The 19,090-nt window shown below is 39.2% G+C and overlaps 1 protein-coding gene across 1 annotated transcript in view; it reads left to right on the forward strand.

Annotated features, from left to right (window-relative positions):
• Window positions 1-19,090, forward strand: part of sdk1a (sidekick cell adhesion molecule 1a) — a 604,439-nt gene that overhangs the window by 480,042 nt on the left and 105,307 nt on the right. The window contains exons 22-24 of the mRNA XM_052021137.1: window positions 8,037-8,228; window positions 9,362-9,483; window positions 11,794-11,903. Coding sequence (XP_051877097.1) covers window positions 8,037-8,228; window positions 9,362-9,483; window positions 11,794-11,903 — 424 coding nt within the window. The remainder of the gene's footprint in view (window positions 1-8,036; window positions 8,229-9,361; window positions 9,484-11,793; window positions 11,904-19,090) is intronic.

The raw sequence follows: 19,090 nt of genomic DNA on the forward strand, positions 1-19,090 counted from the left end.
TACAGATGCTTAAAGGCTGAAGTAAAAGCAGAAGACTCCAGAAATATTCAGCAGGTCAGGCAGCACAAGTGGAAGGAGTAATGGAATTTATATTTCAGACTGAAGACCCTTCAACAGAATCCTGTCTATAAGATGAACTGGACAAGTATACAGTCCTAAAAATGACCAAAACGTTGTGATACAGGATACAATGCACATGTTAACACAGATTGGTCTAAATTGTGTTGGAGATCTGAGTAAACTGTACACTCTGTGATTAAGCTTTGTTCATCAAATTTTGTGAATAGAATTAGAATTTAGAATTGGTTTATTATTGTCACATGTACCGAGGTACAGTGAAAAACTTATCTTGCCTACCATTCATACGGATCAATTCATTACACAGTGCATTGAACCAGCACAAGGTAAAACAATAACAGAGTGCAGAATCAAGTGTAACAGCTACAGAGAAAGTGTAGTGCAGGTAGACAATAAGGTGCAAGGACATAATGAGGTAGATTGTGTCAAGAGTCCATATTGTCTTACTAGGGAACCGTTCAATAGTCTTATGTCAGTAGGATAGAAGCTGTCCTTGAGCCTGGTGGTACATGCTTTCAGGCTTTTGTATTTTCTGCCTGATGGGAGAGGGGAGAAGAGAGAACACCCGAAGTGGGTGGGGTCTTTAATTATGCTGGCTGCTTTACCGAGGCAGCGAGAAGTATAGGCAGAGCATAGACAGAATAAAGCTTTTTAGAAAAACATGATATAACTGCAGGACATGCAGCTAGCACAGTTAGACAGGTTCCTGAGCTGCCCCCTATATATGTATGAAGGCAACTTTATACCTTCCAACTCCCTCTCCAGTGAATTAGTACCTTTACATTTCAGTGGAGAGTATAAGTTGTCTTGAGAGTTATTTTAGTAAAAGAGTGAAAGTAAGCACTAAATGCATCCTGTTGAAAGTTTTGTTTTAGTATGCAGCTTTAGCCCTAATTATTGATTATCCCAATTTGATCTTGCCCAGAGCTGCTGGACAGACATCTTTAGACTTAACACTCAACTACCGGTTAGTCACAATTTTTAAGGAACAGAACTTGAGGGCTCCACACATCCACTTCCACTCAAACTGTGGAAATTGTTGGCTGGCACACACTGGCATATGTCAGGATGGACAAAGGGCCAAATGTGAGAACACACAGCTTCTCAAACGTCAAAGTGGAGGTCCTGCAGTGGATGTCCAAAGAAGGAGGCATGATCTATATTTGACAGTAGGGTAGAGTGCACTTCAACCTCCTGATCCTCTCACCCACAGCAGCTAGTACTGATCTGCCTGGTTGTGTTCTCAATCCTTCTGAAGATCAGAGGGACTCTTGGCAAGGCATCAGTTGTCAAGCACTCCCTTTCTCCCAAAACCAAAAATGATTGTTTTTAGCTACTCTATTATATCGGATACATGTAAAGTATCCGATATGATAAAGTAGCTAAGAACATAATCATTTTTGCTGGAACAAATAATTGATAAGCATTGGTAAGTACTGATAAGTGTCCCATAATGTCTTGCCATGTCTTTCTTAGGTCCTCTGATCTGCAGCAGAAACTACAGAAAATATTAACACTATCTTGAAGAGTGCTCAAAATTTACTCCAACTTTTGCACACCCCCACACCTCTTTGTCTTTATTATCACCCTTCAACTGTCCCCTTTAACCCATGCAGCTGGATGACCTCTACAACTCATCCCCAGGCAACCCCGGCCTCACCCTTTCACAGAGGTTCCCTTTGTCCAATCCATCCCTCCCATCACTTCGGCAACTTAAAACTACCCTTTTACCTCTCTTACCTAGCTTGGATGAAGGGTGTTCAACCTGAAGTATTAGCTCTGCTGCAGTTTCCACAGATACTGCTTGACTTGCTGAGTTTTTCCAGAATCTTCTGTTTATCTTCTCCCCTAACTACCAGTTTGTTGGGGAGGATCATAATTCAAATGCTAGCTATCAAAGTGCAACTTTCATAACAGGTGCTGTCAGACATTTTAAGTGACACTCAGCCTTTAAATGTCATCTGGATGCCTCCCCATACTAGAAGTATTAATTGCTTGACCAATGTGTGTTTTAGCACTGGATGAGGGCCAAACTGATGTTGCAATTTAAGATTACTTCTTGCCATCTTGTCTCAATGCGGGACTGAAATACTGTTTACAAACAGAGTGAACTGCTGATGGAAGGTACTTGATGTTATCATAATCTCACAGATTGCAACCATGGGTTCAACTGTATGAAATAATACCTCCTAACAAAGGTTTTTGTTTAGTAGAAGATTTAACAGTTCTTATCAGAGAGGATCAAAGGTGATTTGATAGTGGTTTGTTAAATGATGAACTAATGGGAGCGTGTAAAATAGTGGACTTTTTCTAGCAGTTTAGGGAATGGAAACAGGGCAGACATGCGCAGAAGATTGAATGAGATTGAAAACAAAGAGCATTAAAAGATTTTTTTACACAGAACATTGTGAAGGTGATAAATCTAATATTGGAGTTGGCAACTGAAATCAGAGACTGTATCAGTGTTTAATGAAGGCTGGATAATTTATTGAAAGAAGGGGAAATAAAGGGATTTGGAAAATGAGCCAGCATTTGGAATTAGGAGTCTTCTTTAAGTAGAGGATATGCACTAACGTACAGAATTTGGTTAAATGGCCTGCTTCAATATTGTAATTACTCTGGGTCTAATAAGTGCACAGTTCTCTGTGTTCAATATTCCATTAGGTCTTGAGTGAATTATTACTTTTATTGGTAAACTGTAATGAATTGGCCACCTGTCTTATACTTGGTAAATTTTGTCAATGGAAATAACTTATCACAATGGAAATAACTGCTCAATTCACATGACCATTTCTATTCCAACCATAGAATACTGTTGCTATTAATCTGTTCAATGTACTCATCAAAACTGAAATACAAGCAGCATCTTTGAGCAGTGGACTTACAGCAAAACATTAGCTTAGAAATTTTAAGGCATTGAGCAACGTTTATGTGTGTTATGCAATTGGTTTTCCTGAGATAATGAGTCATTAACCAAAATTTATCAGATAGGTCATGAAGTCTGTGATTTTTCTTCTAAGCCCTCTGTTTTGATGATGAGCTCTTCCCAGACCCATACAAAAACATCTGGATGTCATTTCTGTTATTTTCATTGGCACATGTGTAGCCTGCAGACAACATGGGTCATACAGGTCCTGATCCCTTTTGCCTGAGGCATTCTGCCCTCCACACTACCCCACCTCCCACCACTACCCAACCCTACATTTGAGCTTTGCACACAAAGGAATCCTGCGGCATCTAGCATTTTAAAAAGGAATCTTATGGCCTGCTGTGCATCACATGGTTACTGCACATTTTCAATCACTGAAGAATTTCTAGGCTATTGGCCATTCAGGTTTCCTGAGTAGAAACATAATTTTGTTCTTCTTTTCAAGACCAATTCCTCCTACAACATGTTAAAAGAAAGGATTACAGTCTGTTTCTCATGAAAGTGAGAATTATGATCTGACAAGCATAATTGTGAACAACATTTCAGGAAGCAAGTATTTCCTTCAAAACAACAGAAACCAGTTGATTTTATCCTGTTTTCAATTTTTCCGCTTCTTACCTCAAAACTCTATTGGATTTCTGTTTCACAGATCTGACCGTTTCAACAATCAGCTTAACCACAATGTCACATAAATTGTACCTGATATATAAACCCTTAAGTATCAGACAGTGAACAATTGTCAATAATTCCATTATGTAAAAAGAAGTCAAATATCGTGTAGAGATTTGAGATTACACAAAATCCTATGCAGATCCATGGAACCTTACAATCTGCTTCCACAATGCTATGTGAAAATTCACCCTCTCTGCTGCAGCTACTAATTTGTTGGTGCCATTCTCAAAAACATTAAGGCAGCACCATCACCATATAGACCTTAGGGTTTCAATAACAAGTACCTTCTTGAGAACAATTGGAGATGTAACATTAATGCTGGCATTGAAAGTGACATTTTCATCCCAAAAATGAATAATTAAAAAAACTGCACTGTATTGCACAACACAAGGACTGTTATGATTGCAGGCGAAGATCAAATTAATGCTTTGACTAATCCAGAAATCTGAACTGACACTCTGCTGCTAAATGTTTTTGATTTTGATAGTTTTGCAGTAGTCAAGATCCCTGTTTTCACAGACGTCCTTCAGAAAAATCTTGATTTTAAAATTCCTATTTCAAATCCACCCATGGCCTCGCCACTCCCTATCTCTGTTATCTCCTCCAGTCCTGTACATTCAGGTACCTTCAGTGTATTCAAGTACATTCAGTCCAATACAATCAGGTATTTGTTGTCTTCCAATCTGACCTCTTCAAATCACTGAATCTAATTGCTCCAACAACAGTTGCTGAGCCTTCCACTACAAAGCCATAACAATTGGAATTTCCTCCCAAAACCACTGCACCTTTCCGCCCCTCTCACCTCTCCTTTGAGACTTTATTTGGTGGTGAATTCTAATGTTTGGCTGGGTTTCAGATTTATTTGCTGATGCATTTGTGAAATCCCTTAGGTAATTTCACCCTGTTAAGGGTGTTTCATGATTAGAAGTTGTAGTTAAGCTAAGTTTAAAATTTATATTTTGAGAACTAATAAGACAAAGATTAGTCAATTTCGGACATGGTCAGCTTCTGTTGTTTAAGCCTCAAGGATATTAGTTGCTAATGAACTCTGTTGTATTTTAATTAATGCAGTTTCAATAATTTAGTTTAGGATTTTTTTTATTGATGGAACATAACCATTAAGGTTTCATTCATAAATTCAAGTTATCATAGAGTCACACAGCACAGTGACAGGTCTTTTGACCCAGAGTCCATACCAACCAAGCACCCATTTACACCAAATTTACGCTAATCCTAATCTATTTACCCCACATCCCACTCATCTCCCATGAATTCTACTACTCACCTGCACTCTAAAGAGTAATTTACAGTGGCCAATTAACCTACCAACATGCACGTCTTTGGGATGTGGGAGAAAACTGGGGCACCCACAGGAGAAAACCCATGCGCTTACATGGAGAAATTGCATCATCCACACAGGCAGCACCGGAGATCAGGATTGAACTTGGGTCGCTGGAGAAATGAGGCAATCCTACTAACTGTGCTACTGTGCTGCTCCAGTTTTAGTTTTTTTCTAATGCTTAGAAAATAACCTTTAGTTTTTGTTTCTAATTTTAATAATGACAACAGGAAATTTCTATTGTTTCTATTCATAAGAATCAACTAAGAAGAAAACATTATTGTGTTCTATTTTTATTTTTTTCTCCCATAAGAAAATAGAATGATTTTCTAAGTATTTTCAATTGTTTCTGCTATAAAAGGCAACAAACATGCAATTTAAACCAGTAACTTAAGGTTACTGATATTTGGTGTACAGAATCTGAGACATATAAAGATTGATTGCTTTTTAATTCTCCCTCTGTTTTCAGTTGAGCAACATACCTAAACATTCTGATATCACACTTCATAGTCATTACCTCCACATGTTGTGTCTGCTTCTCCTGCCATTTCTAAACTATTTAACACAGGCTGTTAAAAGATCAAAGCTTGTAGGAACAGCATGCACCCTCAGACCTAGTTCATTACAACATCCAAACTGCAATGTACCCTGCAGCAGTCAACAGAAAAATGCCTCTATCTTAATTCTCTCAGATGTTTATCAGTTGCCATAAACAGCAGATGTTTGGGCCAAGAGCCAAATGTGACATTTATGCTCTAGTTTGGTTACCAGACTCAACAATTTTGAGTTGAGCTTTGTGCTCTTTGGGTGGTAAATTAGGAGAGAAATTATCTTTGTACCTAAACACTTCATCTCAAACTCTTAAAGAAATCATAAAGTTCATATTTTTAAGCATTACACTTGGCAGAATTTTCTATTCACATGCCTGGGTGTATTGAACATGTAGACACAGCACATTAAGAAAAATTGAAATTGGCAGAGCACAGCCATAACGGAGGCCACCCGACATTTCATCCATTTAAAGTGATGCACAGAAACTGATGGGTTCCCTTAAAGGTATGGGATTTCTCCCCCACCCAAACCCACCCCACCATCTGCCTAATTTTCCTCTATGCAAAGTACTCGAGCAATCCAATGTACCCAGGGCAATAATAGAATCATATGCCCATTATCTTTCAGTAATATTTCTTTCAACCAAACAATTGTATAATTTTGACATATATTCTGATTTGTGCTCATCTGTCCTAGCACGTCAGTTTGCATAGCATCATTTAGTCTGCCACACTCTGTGCTGATAGTCTCATATCTCTGTGCCAAATTTTTGTTCTGCTTGCATGTACCTCCTACAAAAATGTTGGATGAAAGAGCAGAATTTATCTGTATACAGAAACCTTGAGAGCATTTCTGGATATTCTGTTGCAGTTAAATCTTTTTTATTTTTACATAACTGTAAATGTCTTATCATTAGTTACTACAGAAGCTGCTGAAAATGCATGTTAATCCTTTGATGGTACAGATTGCCCAGCAAACTGAGAAACAACAAGTAAAGAAATTAAAACTTTCTGACATACTATGAGGTCAAAATTGACTTTTAAACTCAGTGGGCTGGATTGTGCTCACCTGCGTCCAGTGGTTCAATAGGAAGCTGCTAACTATGTCGTCCTTGCTGGTCGGGTTTTCTCTGACTTCAGCATCTGTCCATTGGAACAAGGAAGTCAGAAATGAACTGGCGATCAGATGCCAACACAACTGACCACCTGCTCCACAAATGGGCTCACCATTGAGAGCAGTGGCAGAGCATTGACATTTGGTTTTGGTATTGGTATTGGTTTATTATTGTCATTTGTACCAAGGTACAGTGAAAAACTTGCCTTGCATACCGATCGTACAGGTCAATTCATTACACAGTGTAGTTACATTGGGTTAGTACAGGGTGCATTGAGGTAGTACAGGTAAAAACAATAACAGTACAGAGTAAAGTGTCACAGCTACAGAGAAAGTTCAGTGCAATAAGGTGCAAGGTCACAACAAGGTAGATCGTGAGGTCATAGTCCATCTCATTGTATAAGGGAACTGTTCAATAGTCTTATCACAGTGGGATAGAAGCTGTCCTTAAGTCTGGTGGTATGTGCCTTCAGGCTCCTGTATCTTCTACCCGATGGAAGAGGAGAGAAGAGAGAATGACCCGGGTGGGTGGGGTCTTTGATTATGTTGGCTGCTTCACAAGAGCCCAAGTAGGGGAGGCTGGTGTCTGTGATGCGCCAGGCTGTGTCCACAACTCTCTGCAGCTTCTTGCGGGGCATTTCAGCTGAGGGCCTGGATAGAGTTCGCATTTAGCCCCTCAGCTTTACACAAGTTATTGCTGCCAGAAGGAGCAATGAGATCATTGACCTTGAACAGATAAAACAAGGGCAGGTAAGTGGTTTATTTATTATCATCATGTGTTTAATTGATTTCTAAGATATTAAGGGTTTTTCACTTATTTTTTTAAAGATTTTAAACCTATTTGAACTGTTTTTAAATCTAATTATCAAAGGCATTTAAAAGTTCAAAGGGTTTTGGCACCAATGAGCCTTTGACATCAGGGCATTCCAGAGGCAAGGCCTCAGAATCTGCTGCCTGAGATCCTCTCACCCATTGAACCCACCTTGCAGGTTAACTCAGGTACAGAGGGTCAGCTTTGTCCACAGGTTAGCCAGGCAAGTGGTTGGCAAGCTTGGGCAGTAAACCAATACGTTCTGGTTGAAAGGAACACAAGTATTTTTGGGGCTGTATTTCTGAACTGTTTTCAATATTTGAATTGCTTTCAAACCTACATCATGAACTTGTATATTCCATTATCCTTCGATCCATTTTTCTGTATGAGGATTTTGATAGGTGCCACTTTAAATTATATCAGGCCACCCACAGGCTGACAGAGTGGTGTCACCGATGGAGGATGCATTCTAAAGTGAGACAAATGTGCTTCTAAAATAAAGACAAGGATTAATGCTTGTTGAAAATCTATCTCCTGTATAGGTTACCAGATTTCTTGGGAGGTGTTTAATAGAAATGATAGTCGTGTGAGCCGCAAATTGTCAAGCACAACACTAGAATACAAGATAACAGGACTGACTTCCCTTACTACCTACACCATTGAGGTAGCAGCCATGACAGCAGCTGGAAGTGGAACAGTAATGTTATCCACCATCTCATCTGGAGTACCACCAGGTAAGATATCTCTTTGTTATAGGGATGCATTTAGCACAGTGCCTTAACTCTTTCAATACGTTAGGACTTGTTACCAAATAAGAACATGTGCTCTGCTGTTAAATGTTTGAAATAGAGGATAGGTTTACAGTGCAAGACTTACAGGTCTCCTACATAAGAGCCAAGAAATTGAATGGTTCCTATAAAGGACATTAATGAGGCAGTGAACATTTTGTTTAAGAGCCCCCTGCTGGAAAATTCAGTACATATGAGGTCCAAGGTGATATGCACTAATGAAAAGGCCTTGCACTGTCAAAGGTAAACCTGGATCAGTGTTGCAAGGGTTTACGGGGCATACAATGGGTTGGGGGAGAGGGATGATTATTGCATAGGAGGGACAAGGGAAGACCAGCTTGTGGAAAGAATCAGGACCTAAGGGCCGGTTAAGGTTGTCAAAGTGGGAGTTTTGCAGAGCTTGCAGTCAGCTGCCGGAAGGTCAGGCAAGAGTGAAGTGAAGGCAACAGCTTTCGAAATTGGGTGAGCTGTTTCACCAGCTCAAAGGTGGCAGAGTAGTGGTTGGTATGGGAAATGGGAGAATCAGCCAGCAGATCAGTGAGGGGAGGACAGTTACTGTGGGTGTGGGGGAAGCAGTGTTGAATTTGGGTTGTAATCGATGTGGGCAGGATTGCAAGGTTGAGGGAACTGGTGTTGATGGAGCCAAGGAGGAACTGCCATGACTTTTACTTAGCTTAAAGAGGACCTATTAATGTGCAATCCCAGTGCAGGATTGTGTACTTCTAGTCAAAATGAAGCTCATTTAAGCCTGCTTCTTCATGAATGGGCTATCCTAAGCACGCTATCAAAATTGTTTGTACTTCATTGATGCCACTTCATATGCTTAGACTCCTCCATGTACTGACATGTGAGACTCATGTAAAGTCCAAGAGGAAAATCCTAGTAAGTCTACAGTTTTCCTTTGCAGTTGACTATTTTTATTGGTATAGAATCACGTAATGCACAAAATGTGGTGTGAACAAAGACAATTTCTAAGTTCAGTTACTTTCATTAATGCAATAATCTGTTTGCCTACTCATCAATATTCAATGTGAAAGGAGAAGAAAAGGAAAGACACTGTGTATTAAATTGTTTTTCAGAGCTCCCGGGTGCGCCATCTAATCTTGTGATCTCGAATATCAGTCCTCGATCAGCCATGTTGCAGTTCCAGCCAGGGTTTGATGGAAAAACATCAATCTCAAAATGGATAGTGGAAGGACAGGTATTGGGCATATTTTAAATTGTACTATGCAAAACGTGCAAATCTTCAGTAGATTATCCATCACATTTCTGTCAAGGAAATTAATGGGGACTGAGCAAAACAATATATTATCTTGCCATTGATAACATTTCCTTTGTATTTTGCTTGCAGAAATTATAAGCTCCCCAAAATGCAAACTGGATTTTCTGAAGTGCCTGTTGATCTGCATATTTCAATAAAGAATTGTATTGCTTTGACCTATTGTAAAACTGATATATAAGCTGCCCTAATGTATAAGTCGCTCTTCCCTTCCTCCTCTCGTTTTTGAGAATTTCAGTTTTAGAAAACCATCTTTGTTGGACTTGAAATATATTTAGCCTTTCCCCTTTATGCTGAGGATAAAAATGATAAAAAAAACTATTCAAGTTTTGAATTTCTATTTATTCCTTTAATAATGTGTTGCTTTGCCTTTTACATTTTTGTTTCAAGTAAAGTTTAGCAAAAGTATGAAGAAGGATACACAGACAACAACGTGTAGTGTTGCAAATTCTACAAAGTCTAATTTTATTAGGCAAACACACCAGCATGAAAGACACACTGGTGTACATCACCACCAGCCCCCACCCCCTCCTGTATACCTACTGGCAGTTACTATCTCCTACCAAAAGGATAGCATAACGATATGATAAAAACAAGCTTAAAATATATTGACTAGATATTTACTTAGTGTATATCTACTCACTGTATTTTAAGATTTTTATCATATCCATGTAATAGAACAAATAACCAGGTTTGCACATGGTGCTGCAAAATGCAGATTTTCACTGAACCCATGGAGAGGAAATCTCAAAATCTGTTTAATAAAAACTGCATAGAAGCAGGAAAGCTTTACACAATTATAAACATCTGAGGAATAATCTTGCATTAGGCAATCCTAGTTTCTTTTATTTAAAAAATAGATGAGCATCAAGCTGTGATTCATGTTTATGATTAGTGTTTTGACACTGTGCCAATGTCCAGATTCACTGGGAACCAGAAACTATTGCATGCTGCTGAAATGAATTTCTCAGCTGCACTGCAGTTTGGAAAGGTTCCCAAGGTTTGCAGCTCTCCCCAGGTCAGGAGCCAACTGATTTAATTGCAATTTTTCAAATGATGAATTTACTTTCACTTGAGTAGTATTCTTTCCATGCAGTCTAATTGCTTTCAGTGAGATCAGTAGTAACAGAAGGAATTTCACGTTTATATAGTAGTCCTTACAATGAACTTTCATAAGGGAGATAGAACATTTATGTAGTATACTATCATATTCTGATGAAAATCGCAAACCACTTCAATTGGTTTAGGTTAGAAGTTCCATTATAACACAGGTACTGTATATTTGACAACTTAATTGCACACAGCAAGCTACAAATGAAATCCACAGCCTTGTTCGTTTGTTTTCCAACCTCCATCCTCCCCAGCCCATGCTTTGAATTGGTAGAATGAAGCATGCAGACATGGAGGAGAAAGTAAAGGCACATAGATCATGAAAGCATGACTAGGGATGGTCTTTCGAAGCCTTTTGACAATGGGGAAAGGACATAACGAGGTGAAGTAGTTTTGGAAGTGAGGTCTAGAGGTCACACAATAACTGGCTGCACGATATACCAGTGATTATGGAATGGAGAGGGCTGAAACTTGCATGAGATAGGATATTGGTCTGGAGAGATTACAGAAGAATGTGAGTGACTTTGCTTTAAGAATGAGGTGAAGGATTTTGATTTAGGACCATGCGGGAGGGTAGATGGCATCAGATGAGAGAATACAAATTGGTCAACATTTTGGCAGTGGAACACCTCCGCAGTTGTTTCTCACTTGGCTTTCTTCCATTGCTTCTTTTACTCCCATGTCCAGAGCTCCTTTTGGTTTTGCCATATGGAAAGGACATGTGATATAGACCACAGGGATACTAACACATGCAAAGGTGGTCTTGAAATACTAAGTACTAATTCAGGGAATAACTGGAGAAAACTTCTCCTGCTTCACTGTCACATCCACCAACCATATTAGAATCAAAAAAAGAAAACAATTTTATGCAAGGAGAGTATTGAGTACGTTCTAGTCATAATACTTAAAAGAAATATTAGCTCAGAAAGACTAATAATAAGTTTAAATTTATATACTTGAAGTGTTGAACTGCAGTATTTCTATTTTGAATTTTATCTTTGAATAAAAATGTTCTTAGTTATTGCCTATTTTCATATTATTGGTCAATAAACTATACAACTTTCCCTCTAATTAAATGGATTATATCTCCTCATATTCATAATTAAATGTTTTTATTCTCAGATTGGAGTGATGGGAGAGGATGAAGAGTGGGTTTTACTCTATGAAGTGGAGAATGAACCAGATGCCCAGGTGTTAGAAATCCCAAACTTGATTCCTTATACATACTACAGGTGAGACGAAGAGTCTTATCTTTATCTCTCTTTTAACAATGTAAATTGCAATCATGCTACTTTGATTTATTTTATATACAGTCTCTAGGAAAAATGAATTGAAGAACTTGGGGAATGCAAACATACTGCTATTTTATCTTTGGCATTTAGTTTTTAATGAGTTCCAGACTTGAAAGGGTGAAGCTACCTGCAGGCAGTAAGAATCCCATGTGGCCAGTCTCAAACTAATTGCCAGCAGATGTAGGATTTAAGATTGCATTGGCTGTTTCACTGTCCACAGAATTTACATGTGCAATGTAGAGTACTCTTTAGAGAGTGCGTTAAGATTCAATTTTGAAGGATTGCAGAGAGAGATTTTCTCTGTCTCAACACGTGGTACCTAACATGATGCTGACAATTTGTTCACTTTGATAACACAATGCTTCAGCAGAGTAAAAAAAACTCACAAAATTTCCAAAGGATTTGCATAAAATCAGACAAAATTTTTGTTGATAACCCAGGTAAACTCCTGTTTGCTATAGTAATAAAGATCCAGCTTTACCCATTAATGTTCTGTAGATGTTCTCTATATTTCCACAGGTAGGCTTTCTTCTGTGGCATCCAGGAGGCTTTTCAGCTGTGTGTTCTTGTCCCTGCTCCTAGCTGAGTACTTTTCAGGGTATAGTGCAAATTAGTTGCAGTGCTGTCAGGAGAAGATGAAGAATATTTTAGAATGCTTTGCTGCCATAACAATATATATAAAAAACATTCATTTGGATTTGTTGAATAACCACCAAAGCTAAAACGGTACATTTACACTTATGAGATTAATCTGATTATCTTATTACAGGAAGTGTAAACTCTGTTATGTGGATGGTCCTTGTATTTACCTCTTTTTTGCACTACATGGATGTGATGTGTCATTGTGGCAGAAGTTAAAGAAGAACTGATCTGTCTAGAAATTAATCCTTGATGAGTAGTGCTAAACATGCTACATAGCAGTAGCAACATGTTGTGGCAGAGTGCACCACAGAAATCCCTGCCAATACAGCCTGATGTATTCTGTGCAGAGTACACCATGTTATCACCACTACATGGCAGATTTAGCTCTGCAGACTGGAGATAAATTTCTAGGCAAATGACTATTGCTTGTGTACATAATGCAGTCAATTGTAGCAAATTGAAATTACTTGCTGCTAAATATGTCAGACTTCTAATTAAATGATATTGCATCATTGAAACTGGAATAAGCTTTAATTATGAGATGAGAAAAACAAACTTACTGTCTTCATCCCACCTAAAGAGGCTGTTGTGTGGTGGTTTGGAAGTCTTAAGGTCGTGTTTTTCATTTGGATATTCTTCAGTTGCTTTTGAAAAATAATTTTACATACTGAAATTCTGTAAACAACAAGTCCAATCAATGCGTCTAGCTATGATTTGATGGTAGTTTTAACTCCCAACAAAAAAAGACTTTTTCCCTGTGGGTAATGGATCTGTCGTACTTGTTCAATTCAAACAAAAATCGACTGGAGTTTCCTATGAAATATATAAATACATCATGTCTGCACCATTTTTCAGACATTGCCATGTTAAATTTAATATGTTCAGTACAGCCATTTGCTGTGATTGATCAGGAATGTTTGAGAATAAGGTAATTTGACAGATGGAGCAAATGATTGAAGGAGCCATTGTCATGAGAAGAGCAAACTTAACATTTGCAAACTGAATATTGGAAAAAAATAGATCCAGTTATTAAACCTACAAAAGAAATTTCCATTTAATGACAGTCACAGGCAAAAGACTTTGCTCTGAGCTTGTCATTATTCTAAGCCATAGATTGGCTTTATATCTGCATTTGTATAAAATTCATAGGTAAGTATTTCTGTGGTGTGGCACAGTGTTATGCACTGCTCCTTGGCAGGCGTAGATCATTTTAGTGCCAAATAATGTGAGAACTTACTCGAGTTTAAAAAAATGAATATATTATTCAGCTCACTGATTTATCTCATAACAACCTAGGCTTCATTTTGGAAAATTCTTCAAAATATTCTTAGTGTCAAAAAAAATGAATCATTGCTTCTGAATAATATCAAGCACATTTTTAAAGACTCAAGCGAAAAGAAAGATTTCTGAAGCTGCAACATTTATTTTCTATGTGTATGCAAGGGCCAAAGTTCAAAATGAGCCTGAAGTTAAGAAAATATTAACTTCTTGTTTTCCATGATTAGGCTACCTGATCATCTTTCTGCATCAGGAGTCCTGGTGCAGGGCCTCAACCCGAAACATCAGCTATTCCATTGCCTCCAGAGATGCTGCCTGACCTGCTGAGTTCCTCACACAGTTCATTGGTTACAGCATCTGCAGTTGCTTATGTCTCCTGATCATTGTTCTGGCCATCTTAAGCTGCTCTTTGCACTATTTTGCTTCCTGCTTCACCATACCACCCCTGTCTTTTGGATCTCTGACTGCCTTGCATCATTTTGTGATTTTAAAAATAGACAAGTCACTTTTTTGCATTCATTAACAGTAACCATGTGCCAACATGAGGATAGCTTTATCGGTAAATGCATGAGTTTGTGTGGTACTATAACGTAAAGAGCACCAATACTTTCCTGGTTTGTGCTGACTTCACAAATAACTGTCAGGACAGTGATGGTGGCCTGTTTCTAAATGTCTCTAGAATAAGGAAATAGATACACAAAGAGAAAGTAGAACAAGAGTGTGAGTAATCTAGTGAGAAACAAAAGCCAACCATAAAATCTTTGACATACACTTAAAAAGGAAAATATTAGCAAAGGTTAACTTGGATCTCTTGCAGTCACAGATGGGAGAAATTATTTTGGGGAATAGGGAATTGACAGAGAAATTAAACATATATTTGCTTTCTGTCTTCATGGAAGAAAACACAGAAGACCTCTGGAAAATAATGTAGGTCGTCAGATATAAAATGAATGAGGAATTAAAAGAAATTAGCAATATTGGAGAAATTAATAGGATTGAAAGCCAATAAATCCCAGGACCTGATGGAAAAGTTTTGAGAGAGGTGGCTATAAAGATAGTGAATGCATTGGTTGTCATCTTGTAAAATTCCATGGAATCTTGAATGATTCCCACAGATTGGAAGATAACAAATATAATCCCACTTTGCAAGAAAGGCGGGAGAAAGAAAACAGGGAACTACGGATAAGTTAGTCTGATATCAGTAGTAGAGAAAATCCCAGAATTTCTTATTAAGGTGGTAGAAGCAGGACATGGAGAAAATAATAATAGGATTGGGTAGAACCAGCATGGACTTATGTGAGGAAAATTAACATGCAGAGAGGCAAGTTAAAGTTAACGTGCAAGGAGAGCAAGTGGGGGGATTTGAGTATAAGGGTAAAAAACATCATCCTGCAGTTCTATGGGGCCCTGGTTAGATTATGCCTGGAATATTGTCTGCAGATCTGGTCTCTATACCCAAGTCAAGACACATTGCATTAGAGGCATCCAATGAAGCATACAAGATCATCCACAAAACAAAGGTCTTCTACCACCCTCTCCCTGCTGTACAGCATCAATGTCTGACAACAAAGCTCCATAGTGAGACCTGGAAAGCGTGAACCACTTCCCATATCTGAGGAGCCATCTCTTAGAGAAGGTTGGCATCAAAGATGAAACTCACTATTGCCTTCAAAATGTCAGCGTAGCCTTTGGACATAAAGAAAAGGGTGTTTTAACATCAAAACCTCAAACCTGACACTATTTATTGAATAATGGACAGCAGGTATCCCTTTCCTTGTATGTGCTGAGATTTAGACTACCTCCAGCAGGCATCTCAAAGCACTAGAGAGATATCACCAGAGCTGTGTCTACAAAATCCTCCAAATCCACTGGAGGGTAAGCGAACCAACTTTAGTATTTTCTGCCCAGCCAGTATCCCTAACATTGAGGCTGAGTTACACTCATTTAGCTCCATTGGACAGGCTACGTTGCTCGCATGCCCGATACCTGACTCTCAAAACAGACAGCCTATTCTCAAGTCTGTCACCAGATGACATGACCAAGTGGATAAAGGAAAAGACACAAACTCCTTGAAGAAAATACATCTCCATTGACTCCTGCAAGTCCCTGACCACTCAAAGTATAGATGGAGCGTTTGTGAATGTACTCAGAACCTGGAGTCCATTCATCAAGAATACATGAATGCCCAGAGTAAACAGCAGAAGCAGCCCACTACTTCACAAGCTGCACCCCATCCTGTTCAGATACCTCCTGACAATCTGTAGATCGGTCTGCAGGTCCATTGTCAGCCTCATCTGTCTCCCACAGACTGAGTGGAAGCAAATCATCCCTAATTCTGAAAGACTGCCTCGAAAGAAGAGATGGCAGCAAAGTAGAAATATAATTCAACCAGTCATAGAGTTATACAGTACCGAAACAGGGCCTTTGGTCCAATTCGTCCATGCTGACCAAGGTGTTTACCTAAGTGAGTACCTTTTGCCTGCATTTGGCCTGTATCCTTCTGGGCTTTTTCTATCCATGTACCTGTCCAAATGTCTTTTAAATGTTGTAATTGTACGACTTCCTCTGACTGCTTGTTCAATATACTCACCACCCTCTGTGTGAAAAACCTCAGATCCCCTTTAAATCATTCCCCTCTCTCCTTAAACTTATGCCCTCTAGTTTTAGACTCCCCTTTTCTGGGGAAAAGGACTGTGAATACCTACTCTACCTATGCCCCTCATGATTTTATAAGCTTCTATAAGGTCACCCCCCAGCCTCCTTCGCTCCAGGGAAAATAGACCCAGCCCATCCAGTCTCTCCTTACAACTTAATCTGTCCAGTCCAGGTAACATCTTTGTGAATCTTTTCTGCACCCTCTATAGCTTAACCACACCTTTCCTGTAGCCTGGTGACTAGAACTGCACACAGCACTCTCAAGTCTCACCAATGTCTTGTACAGCTGTAACATGACATCCCAATTCCTGTACTCAGTGACCCAAACAATAAAGGTAAGCACGTGATACACCACCTTCACCATCCTGTCTACCTGTGTTGCCACTTTCAGGGAACTATGTACTTGTACCCCTGGGTCTCTCTGTTCAACAATACTCCCCAGGGCCCTGCTATTCACTGTGTATGTCCTGCCCTGGTTTAACTTCCTGAAATGCATCACTTGGCACTTGTCTAAGTTAAATTCCATCTGCCATTCCTTTGCCCACTTTCCCAGTTGTTCTAGATCCTGTTGTAACTTTAGACGACCTTCTTCACTGTTAACTATACCACCTATTTTGGTGTCACCCACAAACTTATCATCACATCACCTACATTTTCATCCAAATCATTACTATATATGATAAACAACAGGGGACTTAGCGCTGCTCCCTGTGACACACCACTGGTCACAGGCCTCCAATCTGAGAAACAACCCTCTTTCACCACCTTCCCTCCCCTTCCTCCTACCACCAAGGCAATTTTGTATCCAATTGGCCAGCTCATCCTGGATCTTATGATAAAATCATGCAGGACCTTGTCAAAGGCCTTACTAAAGTCCATGTACACAACATCTACTGCCCTCCCTTCTTGGTCACTTCTTCAAAAAAACTCAGTCGAATTCATGAAACATGATTTCCCACACACAAAGCCATGTTAACTGATGCTAATCATTCCTCGCCTTTCCAAATGCAGATAGATTCTGTCTCTCAGTTTTAAATTCCTGGGGGCATACATCACCGAGGACTTTTCCTGGGCAATACACACCTCAGTTGTCATTAGGAAGGCACAGCAACACCTCTGTTTTTGAGGAAATTGAGGAGAGCCAGACTGTCCCAGAACATTCTGGTGAACTTCTACCGGTGTGTGGTGGAGAGCATCCTGACATACAGCATTACTGCTTGGTATGCCAGCTGCACTAGGAAGGAGCAAAAGGCTCTGCAGAGGGTCATTAAGACGGTCCAAAACATCATTGGGACTCAGTTACCAGCGATGGAGGACATCCGTCAGGCTCGATGTCGGAGCAGGGCTTTAAACATCATTCGAGAACCAGCTCACCCTGCTCACTACCTTTTTAAACTACTCCCCTCTGGTAGGTGATACAGGACAATACATGCACACACTGCAAGACTGAAACATAGCTTTTTTTCCCAAAGCTGTTAAATTGTTGAACATGGACTGACACCTCCTATACATACATACATACGCATACTATGTCTTCCCCCCTTTACCGGCTGGACTCATCATGGTGTTATTTAATATATTGATATCGATATGCTGCTGATTATCATTATTATTATTCTCATGGTTCATTTGCACACTGCCTTTTATTTTTTTTATACTTTATATTTGTGTAAGTATGTTTGTTTTATTTTATAGATATAATTGCTCTTATCAATTTATTGTTTTGGTTTTTATTAGGCAAGGGAGTGCCATCGTAATCTCGTTGTGTTGTTGTTGCAACAGTACAATGACAAATAAGTCTATCTATCTATCTATCTATCTATCTATCTATCTTTCCCTCCAGTAACTTTCTTACCACTGATGTTAGGCTCACTACTCTGTAGTTCCTTGCTGGCCTTTTTAAATAAAGGCCCAACATTGGCCACCCTCTGGTCTTCAAGAGGTGATCTCCTTGAATCATGGAAATTGCTTACAGGACTTGGTAAGATAGATGCAGGGATAATGTTCCCCCTGGTCAGATTGGCCTAGAACCAAGAGTCACAGTCTTAAAATAAGGAGTTGCCTTTCTGGATAGAGGCGAGAAGAATTTTCTTCACCCAAAGTGTAATGGATCTTTGGAGTTCTCTACTCAAAAAGTCTGTGGAGAATCTGTTGTTGAGCATATTCAAGACAGAGATTGATAGATTTTTGACTATTAAGGGATTCCAGGAAATATGAGATTAATAGAGATACATAGAAATTTCTTCTCTCAGAGGGTAGTGAATCTCTGGAACTCTCTGCCCCTGATGGTGGTGGAGGCCAGATCATTAGATATATTTAAGGTGAAGATCGATACATATTTGAAGGATTGAGGAATTAAGGGTTATGGGGAAGTAGTACAGAACAGGCCAGCATAAATCAGCTATGATCATATTGAATGATGCAACAGGCATGAGGGGCCAAATAGCCTTCTCCTGCTTTTATTTCTTATGAAGGGGGATGTTGGCCAAATCCCCACTATCCATAGATATCCAGTAATCTTTCCTGCAAAGTGCGTACATCAGTGAGGTCAG

Source organism: Pristis pectinata, chromosome 8 (genome assembly GCF_009764475.1).
Source record: "Pristis pectinata isolate sPriPec2 chromosome 8, sPriPec2.1.pri, whole genome shotgun sequence".
NCBI lineage: Eukaryota > Metazoa > Chordata > Chondrichthyes > Rhinopristiformes > Pristidae > Pristis > Pristis pectinata.